Below are 11,230 nucleotides of genomic sequence, written 5' to 3' on the forward strand. Positions count from 1 at the left end.
GTAAAAGAGGCTCACTAAATCCAAGTGGTAAAGTAACAGGAAGATGTCGGCTAATCACACAAAAATCTAAATGAAACCAGCTGTCTGGATGCAGTGTCTGCAGAATGTTTGACTCTCCACTTTTCTAGTGGATGCCAGAGTGGATTTTTTTTTTTTTCCCTGCTTGGGGTTCAGCTGTATTTTCCCAGAAACCTCCAATCTTTATCTCCTCCCCACTGTGGGCTGCTTTTGCATGAAGTTTTCAAAAGTCATCAACTTTCCAAAAATATCCTTCCTTCCAACTGAACCTTCCTCCCATCCCTGTCTTTTGGCTTTTAAGCAGAAGGCCATTTTCGGCAAAAGTCATCTTTCTGAATGAAGGAATGACTTGCTATGAGATCACAGAGGAAACAGGACTCAGGAGATTTAAGATGGTTGAATGTGGTGGGAAAAGTCCAACTCTGCTACCGTTTTCAGACTAAAAACATGTTTCTAAATGTCCCCAGGGCAACATAAAGAGGGGTGCTTAACAGTTGAATGCTTTAACTAAGACCAAACTTTAACTAAGACCAAAACAGGAAAACTGAAGTTGCCTAACAGTAATTCTTTTTTTTTTTAAATTTTGTATTTTTATCCATTTTTTTTAGCTGAGCGGTCTTAGATTGAAGGATTTAAGAGATAAAGAGTGACATAAGATGAAAAGTCATTGGATGGAACAGCTTTAGAGGTAATCTCACCCTACGCCTCTCTCCCATTTTGCACAAGATACTCAGGGCTAGAAAATCTCACAGGTAGTGATTCAGTATATTCAGAATTTTGTAGTAGATTCAGGATTTTGAACACAGGTTCTAAAACCCAAAGTTTAGTATTCTTTCTACTACATTATGCTACTTCTCTTGGATTCAGTCTAATACCTACATGTACTTGTGCAAATATTTGTGGAAATGATGAATCTGAGGTGAAAAAAAATTGACCCTGGACCTCAATGCTAAGCCTCCTCCCTCCCAGCCTTGTGTTTCTGCTATCTCACCAATCTAGAAAAGGCATTCAAATTTGTCCCCTTTTATTTTCTTTGGGCTTGCTAAGAGTTAATAATGCAATTAACACCTTCCCTGGCAGCTAAGCTGCAGTGGCATCTGTATGCTGACTCCCATCTGCCTTTCCAGTCTCAGCTCACATTACTCTTCTCCACTAAGTTCAGTCACACATGTGGTCCCTTATGTCTGGAATAAATTGTCTGGCTTATTTTATCCTTTCTGAAAATTTTCTGTACCTTCAAGGCCAGTATACACATTCCTTTCTTCATGAAGTCTTCTTTGATTACCCCTAGTAGAAAGGATTTCCTCCCTTCTTGAATCTCCCAGGTTGCATTTTGGATTCTCTCCTATCAATTAATCTACAAGCATTTCTAAAGTGCCTTTTCTGGGCTAGGCACTGTGCTAAATTCTTATGGGTTTAGCCATTTTTTAATTTGTATGAAAGTTATTTGTGTCAGTATCAAGTACCTTGTTAGATAATTAACTCCAGAGAACATAGACAATTCCCTTTTCATCTTTGTAGCCTTCTTGGACACTGTCCTGAACAAATGATTGTTGAATGAAATTCCCCAAATACCATGGTTTTCAAAAGCCTAATTTGAAAATAAGGCTAAGAGGACCTCTACTTTCCAGATGGAATTGGGGGGGGGGGTTTCCTTTGAAAAAGAGCCAGGAAGTAAGAATCAGAATATCAAGACTAAAGGAGTCCTTATGTATCAAAGAAGGTCAAAGATAAAAGCATGATTAGAATCCTACAATCACAGATTTAGAGTGGGAAAGGACCATTTCTACAAACATCTTATTTTGTAAAGGAAGATATTTAGGTCTTTGGTGGCTAAATTATTTTCCCAAGGCCACATGATTAGAAAAAGAACAGAAAAGAATCCAGATCCAGATCCTTGTCCAATTTGGTGGGAAGAGCATTACATATACATTTGGCTGGGAATATTAATGTTGGAAAGGACTTCAGAGATTATCTACTCCAAGACACTCTGTTTATAGAGAAGGAACTGAAAAAAAGGAAAATTGACTTGCAAGAAGTGACATAGCCTGTTAGTGGCACAGCCAGGGATAGAATTGAGGTCTTCAGTCCTAACTTAATGCCCTGCCAAAACCTGGGAAGTGTGTGTCAGAAATCTATAGCGATTCTTCCTTGAGAGATTAGGGAACTTCTGGCAACTGCTCCTACAGTGTGGAAGATAGTTGCAGATAGAAGGTAGCAGGGAAGAACAAAAAGGAATGGGGGAAAAAAGACTGGTGGGTCAGAAAAAAAGCCCCCAAGAGAGATCAACAGGGAAATACTGGAGGGGCTAGGAAGATAAACAGCACCATTATCCAGGGGACAGCGATAAAAGTAATCTAGGTGAACACAGTGAAAAGAGCCCTGGATTTGGAGTCCAAGGATCTGAAATGGAGACTTGTTTTAGCCATTTGCTTAGCATATGAGATTCCAGACAAGTCACTCAACCTAATCTGTAAAAAGTTTATTTTCCTGATTCATAAAACCAATAAGTTAGACTAGATGGCCTCTAGTTTCTAACTATACTTTCTATGTGACATTGGGAAAGTCATTTAATATCCTTAGACCTCAGTGTCCTCATTAGCCCAAGATTTTCAGGTGATCTTGCATGCCTTCCAGCTCGACTATAGTGCATATGTGCAAAGCCTTAAGTGTTTACCCCCTATTTCTAGTCCAGTTATGTCTGAAATGAAAAGATACTTTGGGACTGTTAGGTTTTCCCATATGCATGGGGTAGACTGATGTCTCCCCTCTACACAACATGAATCTGAAACCAATCAGGTAAAACTAGGCGGGTGTCCCCTCTGTGGGGAGATCAGTGCTTTGGGACACACCCAGGCTAGTTCTGAGTCAGAGGGAAGAATGACAGCCTTTGAGTCAACTGCTCTGCATCCGGTGGTGACACCTGGATTTTTCCCAGGTGGTGTCTCACCTCCTGTGTGTGTTGGGGGTGGAGTGGTAGTGGGGAGGAAGGAGGGCCCAGAGTTGGATAAGGGTTTTTCCAGGCAGATAGGGAGACAAAGGGAGATAGATCAGAAGGCACTTAGGTCCCTGTGGCTTTCCCCCTTAGATTGCCGTACTAATTCATCTATCTCAAGTTTGCCATAACAACCTTGCACATACATTTACTAAAGAGACAGGTGTAAAAAGTTGAAGTGATTTGCCACACTCAGACATCAGAAAATGTCAGAGCTGGGACTTCCAACACAAATCTTTTGACTTGCAAATCCGTAATTTTTCCCAGTCCAGTCTGTTGGCCCCCCCATACCCTTCTATCTGGGATCCAGGGGTCCTAGAGAAGACACCCTACTTCTCTTTGTCTATCCCTTCACCCTAGGCCCTTTTCCCCCTCACCTGGTCAAGCCCTACTTCTCCTTGTTCCTCCCTTCCCCCTATTCCCCCTCACTTGTTTAAGTCTTACTTCTCTTTGTCCTTTTCCTCTCCCCTAGGCCCTTTCTTACCTCACCAGAACAAGCCCAACTTCTCCTTATCTCTCCCCTCCCCCTTTACCCCTATTCCACCTCACTTGTTCAAGGCCTACTTCTCTTTGTGCTTTCCTCTTCCTAGGCCCTCTCCATTCCCCAACCCCCAAGCTCTTCCCCCTCCTCACCTGATCAAACCCCAAGTCTCTTTTGTCCCTTCCATTTTCCCTTGGCCCTATTCTCCCTCACTTGGTCAAGCCCTACTTCTCTTGTTTATCCCCTCCTACCTTGGCCCTACATTCTCTGTACTCAAGGCAGTTAACTTTTACTTTCTAGTGAGAGTTCTCCCCTCTTCCCCAAATCTGGGATTATTAGTTCTGCACATTTCCCAGCTCAGGGATGGTCTATTTAAGTGGGGCGAGGTAAATGGGAGGAATGTGCTCAAGGGGTCATTGGGATGAGTGACCTCACAAATCAGTGGTTAAAACTCCTGTTGGATGTTGAGGTGACCGACTGTGGGTCCTGGACAGAGGCAGAAGGAAGGCCAAAGAGAGACGGAAACAGAGCTGGAGAAGGAGCCAGGCAGACGGCAGACGGGGCTCCTGAGATACACAATCCTGGAGGGCAGGCGGGCTACCTCCCGGCAGGAACCACCTCCAGCCTTCAGAGGGAGCGGGAGAGGAGAAAGGGAGAGAGAGAGACAGAGAGAGACAGAGCGGGAGGAGAGAGCGGGAACGGGAAGGGCGGGGAGAAGTGGGGGGAGGCAATTGGGATAAGGGGAGTGAAAGGAAAGAGAGGGAGACAGGAAGAGGGAGGGAGAGTCAGAGAGGGGAAGAGAGAGGAGGAAGGGGGGAGGGAGGACGGGAATAGACTGTACAGGACAGGAAAATGGAAAGGGGGAGGGAAAAGAGTTAGTGGGAGGAAAGGGGGGTCCTGGAGAAAGAGAAAGGCGAGAGAAGAGACATGGAGGGAGAGCAAAAAAGAGATGGAGAGCAAGGAGAGAATGAAGGGGAAGAGAGCAGAGAGATGGAGAGAAAGGGAGATTGAGGAGGGTAGAAAGAGAAATGAAGGGGAGAAAAGCTGAGGAATGGAGAGTGCAAAAAGAAGTTGGAGAGAAAGGACGAAGGAGAGAAAAACTGAGAAATAGAGCGCGCAAAGAGATGGAGGGCGGAGAGAGAATGAAAGAGCGGAGAGAAATGGAGAGAGCGCAAAGGGAGACGGAGGGAGGGCAGAGAGAATTAAAGAGGAGAGCAGAGAAATGGAGAGAGCGCAAAGCAGATGGAGGGAAGACAGAGAGAGAATGGAGGGAAGAAAAGCAGGAGAAATGGAGAGAAAACAGAGATGGAGAGAGAAGAGAGCAGAGAAGGATGGAAGGAGAGGAGAGCTGAGTTAGCAAAGAGATCAAAGAGATGGAGGGAGAGCGGAATGAGTAGAAAGGCAGTCAGGAAGGAGGGTCTGAAACAGGAAGGGAAGGAGGAGCAGAGAAAGAATGGAGGAGAGAAGGGAAAGAAAGGAGGACGGGCAGAGCGGAGGGCCTCGGGGAGAGACGAAAGCTGGGGTTGGGGCAAGGGCAAGAGCAGAGGGAGAGGGTGGAGGGATGGGGTAGGAACAGGGGCTGGGGGGGTCTCACTTTCTCCCGCTGCTCTCGCTCGCCGTCCAGCTCCCGCTGCAGGCTCTGGGCTCGGTCCTCCGCCTCATCCGCCTGCTGCTGCAGCGCCTGGATTTTCCTTTTCACCGCCTCCAGAGAGTTGAGGCCGGCCATGGGGACTAGGGGGCTCGGGGCACGGGGCAGGACGGCCTGGGAGCGTTGGGGCTGGCGGGACTGGCGCCGCTGGTCTGCACTAGGGAAAGGAGCCGCCGCCCTGGTCCCGGAGCCCCCGCCTCCTTCCCACCCCTAATGCTGCCGGGCGGCTTTACGGTGGGGGGGGATGGATGAGGTCACCGCGGCTGGGGGCGGTGACGTCAGCACAGCTGGGGGAGGGTCGGTGACGTCTGCACCGCTGGCCGCAGCTGCTTGGAAAATGCCCCTTTTCGGGACTTATTAGGAGAAAGATTGCAGCGGGGCTCCTCCCCCGGCCTCGGAGCCCGCCCTTGGGCGGAGGGAAGCGGGGTGGCCCCAGTGAGAGGGGGCGGGGCGAGGTGGGCCGAGGTGAGGGGCGCCGAGGTCTCCGGCCTGCTCCAGCCGGGCTGATCCAGTCCGGCTCCCCCTGGACTAGAGGGATGTGATCACGCCGCCCCTCACCGTGGGGCCGAAAGCTGGCCACAGCGAGGTGACTTCGGTTCCTCATCCGCCAGGGGGCAACCCTGGACAGCAAGAGCCTGGGGGAGGGGTCGGGGAACGGGGGCCGCCTGGTAGCACATACATCGGTCGCCTTCTTGTCCGTCAGCTCTAGCTTCTCCTGAGCGTCCTTAAGGTCTTCAGAGTACTTGTCCAGCTCATCCTCGGTTCCCTTTAGCTTCTTCTGCAGGATCACCAGTTCTTCTTCCACCTGTGGGCAAAACCAAAATGAGTGTACTGGGTATGGCATCTTTCCTTTCTGTCCATCAGCAAATCCATCCCCCAGCCCTCACCTGCGTCCTCTGTCATATCCCTCCCTAAATTCCACACAGAACTCAGCCCCCAAGCCTCACCTGATCCCCCTCCACCCTGCAGCACACTCCCATCCCTCGTTACCCTTACACCACACATTCCCCAACCTTAACACTCCTCCCAGCCCCCGACCTTTACCAGCCCTTGGACCCCTACAGTCTCTTTTATCTGGACTTCAACATCACCGCCTCTTTCTCACCTCTTAATGCTTGTTTCACCAACGAGCCTCTATCCTATAATGACCCTTATCCAGATGTCACTTACCTTTCTTACACTTTCTATTACCCAACGTCCCTCACTTCTCATCGGACTCGCAGTTCTCTAAACTCCCATCCTTTAAGCCTCATTCCTCAGGTCCCTGCCTACTATTTTTAATTCCCTCTCTAGGCTCCCCCATCCCTTATTCAGTGTACTTTTCCATCCCTCTTCTGGATGTTCACTTCTTACCTAGCTTTGAAGGCAGATCTCTAGCAGGAACGGCCCTAGACAGATTAGGGGACCAGGGGGCCTTTACAGAAATGTGGGGACAGTCCTTCCTACCCTCTTTCCTCATCCCATCCCATTATACCCAGTATCCTTAATCCGTAAGAGCCAGGGACAGGTTTATTCCACATGCGTCTCCCTGATTTGTTCTCATACACCCCTGGAACACACTCAGAAGAAATTACACTAAAGAGGAGCCAGGCAAAGAGAAAAGAGCACATCAGCAGGGAATGCAGTTTGTGCATCTTTGGTGTCCAGGCAAGTGCTTATCCCCATTGGGGAGTGGGAGGAGGAGATACAGTTGTTACCCAAAGAAACTCAGAGTCTATGGAAGAATTAAGGCATGCAGAAAAGATGAAGAAAACAATAAATGCCATTTAAATTAGGAACCAGACTGATGGAGACTTAGCATTATAGAAAGCCCAGAGGAGAGGGATCTTGGAATGGGTTGGTCAGGGAAAGCTTCCTGCAAGAAGTGGCCCTTTAAGGATGAAGGAGCTGCATAGTCTGCTGGTGGAGACACCCAGGAGAGCAACCAACCTTGTGGAATTTATTCAGCCACAAAACACTGAGTTCCTTCCCCTTTAACAGGGGGCTTTGTCCCTAGGAGATGTTTAGTCTGAGCCAGCCTGAGCTTTTCAAGACATAGCTTCTTATGTCAAATCCACATATATACCCTTATTGAGACCCTCCCTTTCTCTTACTCCCCCACAGCCCAATGCTTCTCCAACTAATTTCCCATAATGCCCTATATTCTACTCTTCTGTTGCCTCCATACTGTCTTCTCTAATGACAATTCAGACCCTCTCTTTTCTAATCTCTTATGTTGTCCCACAAACATGTACAGTCTCATCTTTTTCCTCTCTCTTAGAAATGCAAATAACCAAATCTAGTACAATCTGGACACTGTGAATCCCCAAGTGTACATATTACAAAATCAAGAGCTCTCCCACGCAGAATATGGACCTTTTCTCTCTTTAGGGGAAAAAAAGAAACAACAGCACAGCATAGATGTCTCTTTCCTACCCACTCTCATTTTTCTCCCCAGATAAAACTCTCCTTTTTGCTAGCAAAAGGCCTTTCCCTTACAGAAAACACCCCAGAGCACCCAGAAGGCCTTTTTGCTTTCCATGCTATTCTTCCCAAAGACCTAGAGTTCAAGTCCCTTCTTCTTTTTCCCTCACTCATACTGTCAAACCTGGGAGAGCTCTTGAAAAAAAAATGCTAGAACTGAAATGTCCCTTAGAATATAGAATGCATAGTTGGGTTAGAAAGTTAGACCTTTCGAGATCAACCTCTGAGGTCTGAAAGGAGAATGGACTTGCCTGATCCAGTCAGTAAGGAAGAGTTAGCATTCAAACTAAAGTCCTAGTGTTCCTTCCATGAGTTCTGGGCTGCCTCTACCTTCATTCAATGACTGTTGAGTGAATGAATGAATCAATGAATGGAAACAAGCAGATTTCTGTATGGCTGTCGGCCAGGTTAATTCTCTCCTCCTGGAGCCAGCTCGACTGGCCCTAATGGAATCTAAGGTTCTGAGTCTGTGGGGTCTGTCTAGTTGTGTTCTGTCTCAAGTCTGTTTATGTTGCTTTTGTGAGAGGTCTTTGCTTTGAGGAATTTCCAGGATCACGTTTGTGTTTGGCTGATAAAGTGGCCTGGCCTTGGTCCCGGCTTTGGCCCAGCAGTTTCAGCTGAATGCTTTGGTCTTATTCCTACATTCAGCACTTTGGGCAGAGAGTGAATTAACCCATCCCTCATTAGGCAGAGCATCTGGCCAAATAACCTTCCTAGTGCAGAATTTGATTTTAGGCAGCTCACTTTAACTTCCCTGGTCCTCAGTTTCTGTATTTGTCAAATGGGAAAGTAGAATGAGGATGATCTCTAAAATTCCTTCCACATATTGGATTGCTTGCTGTCTAGGGGAAGGGATTGGGGGGATGGGAGGGAGAAAAATTTGGAACATAAGATTTTGCTAAGGTGAATGTTGAAAACTATCTTTGCATATATTTTGAAAATAAAAAACTTATTTAAAAAAATTCTTCCAGCTTTAAATATTGTAGTGTATTGGGAAATACAATGGATGGGAAGTCACTGGATTGGAAGTCAGAGGGCCTATATTTAGATTCCAGTAATGTTCAGTGATGTCCAGTAAATCTTAGCAACAGAATTTGAACTCAGACCTTCTGATTTCAAGTGCATTTGAATCTAAGGTTAAAAATGAGCACTCTAAGCATGTTGTGTGCACTCAAGATCTAGAATTGCTAGTTCTATCTTTAAGGGTAATTTGAAGTATTTCTTCCTTTTTTGGAGGGGGGGAGGAGTTAGGAGTAATAGTAGAAGACTCCATAGAGGTGGTAACACTTAAGTTAGAGTTTGAAAGAGGGACATGATTAAAAGAAAAAGAAAAAAAAAAAAAAGAAAGAGGGACATGAATAGGCATGAAGCCAGAAAAGAAAGGGATGAATGAATCTCTCATAAAATGAGAGATCTGAAACTAGATAGAACTGGAATGGACCTAAGCCATCTAGTCTGACTCTCTTTTCAGATAAAGAAACTGAGGCTCAGATAAATTAAATACTTGTCTCATGTGTAAACTGTTATTATTATTATTATCTCCATGATCATAATTATTAATAAATGTAAGCTCTCTGAAGACAGGAATAATATTTTCTTCTTTTCTTATCTCTTTCATTTTAGCTGAGCCTAGAGCTATAAATATGAGTCCTTAAAGAAACTGACTAGATTATGACTTAAAAAATGTTACTCTAGGGGCACCTAGATGGTACAGTGGATAGAGCACCAGCCCTGAAGTCAGGAGGACCTGAGTTCAAATCTGGCTTCAGACATTTAACACTTCCTAGCTGTATGACCCTGGGCAAGTCACTTAACCCCAGCCTCAAAAAAAAAAAAAAAAAAAAAAGCTTAAAAAATATTACTCTGATTCTCCTTGGTTGGCATGAGAGTCAAGACAATTATCTGTGAGATCTGAGGCATATTTAAAGATACCCTGAAACTTGACATTCAATTGATGATATCTTCACAACATCAGACTGGATTACTTGATTAACAAAGAAAGAATTTAGAACATTAATAATGACATATTGAAATCAGCATGGCCCAGTGGAAAGAGTCCCGGATTTGGAGTCAGAGGGAGGGTTCAGATTGTAATCTTCAATCTATGGCTTGTCATATGTGCTAGTGTTTATTATTATTATTCTTTCGTGTTGTTGATATTATATTCCTTTCACAGAAAAGAAAACTGGGTTTCATAGAGAAAAACTGGTATTCATTCATTCTATGTGTATAATCTACCATTTTAAGAGTGTAACTTAAAAAAAAACATTTCTCTTTATGCCTCAGTTTTATTATCTATAAAATAATAAAAAAAATAGATTAAATGGCCTCTGAAGTCTTTTCCAAATCTAAGGCTTTCATCCTCTAGTGACTCAGTAAGGAAGTGAGGTGTCTCTGAGCTCCCGACAGTGAATCTATCTGAGCAGGAAGTCCCACTAAGTTGGAAAGGCTTTGTAGGATCAGAGATTTAGAGGCTTGGAAGGGATGTTAGCTTATTTTAAAGATGAGAAAACTGAGGCTCATAGAGATTAAGTGATTTGCCTAAAATCACAGAAGTGAAAGCGCTTTATGTATGAGCCCATTTTAAGTATGAGAAAGTATGAGAAGTTGTGTACTTGTTGTCCAATGGTCAACATGGCTTAGTTCTAAGAGCCTCATCACCAGACGGCAGCAAGAGAATGAATTCTGGGGGCAGAGCAACTTGAGAAAATTTCATCTAAATGTATCATATGTGGGCAGAGTTTATGTAGCTGTGTTTGTCCTGGATGGTACTTTGAGAGTTTCTTTGTATGTTGGGAAGTGGTAAATACATCACACACACACAAAAAAATCTTTTGGTTAACAAGTTATGTATGAAGGCTAAATGAATGGCTCTCAGTTTTCTCATGTAAAATGAGGATATTGATGATGATGATGATTGTGAAGGGGCTAGCTCTCTGGAGACCTCAGAATCATCTGGAGTCAGGATAAGCAAAAGTCCTTGGTCTTTAGGGGGAGAAGTGAAGGGGATGGACAAAATTGCCACAAGCTGGCTACCAATCTCCCTTTTTCTAGTCTTCCTCCAAAATGACTCTGGTTTGTCTCACCCCACCCCCTAATCCCTCCTACAATTATCTGTATACACCAAAAAATTGAGTCAGCACCAAATAGTGAGAAGGGCCATTTTTCCAAGCAGATGCTAATAGAGTTATTGTCAAATAGATAATTAGCCTTTAGCACGAGGTTGTCTGATTCCAGTGCACAGCCCTTTACAGATGATAGTTGACATGTATATAACACCCTATTTGGAAAATATTTTACATGTTTTATCTTACTGGATTTCTCTACTGTCAGCTTCAAAGGTTTATTACATGGGTCAGATGAGATAGTGGAATGTAAAGTGATCTGGAGCTGCTTGTGAGAGGCAAGTCTTCATGTTGTAAGAGGCAGTGTTGTAAAGTGGAAAGATCACTGACTCTGAGTTAGGGGCTTCGTTCAAATCCTGCTTCTATGACCTTGGATCAGTCATCTGTGTCCCACTCTCCTTATGTTTGTTAAATAAGGAGTTTGGATTAGTTGGCTTCTAAGTTGCTTCAAATCTTTCTTTCTCTCTTCTGTCTCCGTGTCTCTGTCTACATTTTTGTCT

At 44.8% G+C, this 11,230-nt stretch overlaps 1 protein-coding gene across 4 annotated transcripts in view; it reads right to left on the reverse strand.

The window, feature by feature from the left end:
- TPM4 (tropomyosin 4) overlaps positions 1–11,230 on the reverse strand; it is a 33,391-nt gene that overhangs the window by 21,210 nt on the left and 951 nt on the right. For 2 of the 4 annotated variants that reach the window (XM_074306214.1, XM_074306222.1), the window contains exon 2: positions 5,822–5,947. In XM_074306214.1, the coding sequence (XP_074162315.1) occupies positions 5,822–5,947 (126 nt within the window). Of the gene's footprint in view, positions 1–5,088; positions 5,475–5,821; positions 5,948–11,230 lie in introns of those variants that run through there. The other 2 variants (XM_074306231.1, XM_074306237.1) reach the window with 1 other exon arrangement.

This window comes from Sminthopsis crassicaudata, chromosome 1 (genome assembly GCF_048593235.1).
Source record: "Sminthopsis crassicaudata isolate SCR6 chromosome 1, ASM4859323v1, whole genome shotgun sequence".
Lineage (NCBI taxonomy): Eukaryota > Metazoa > Chordata > Mammalia > Dasyuromorphia > Dasyuridae > Sminthopsis > Sminthopsis crassicaudata.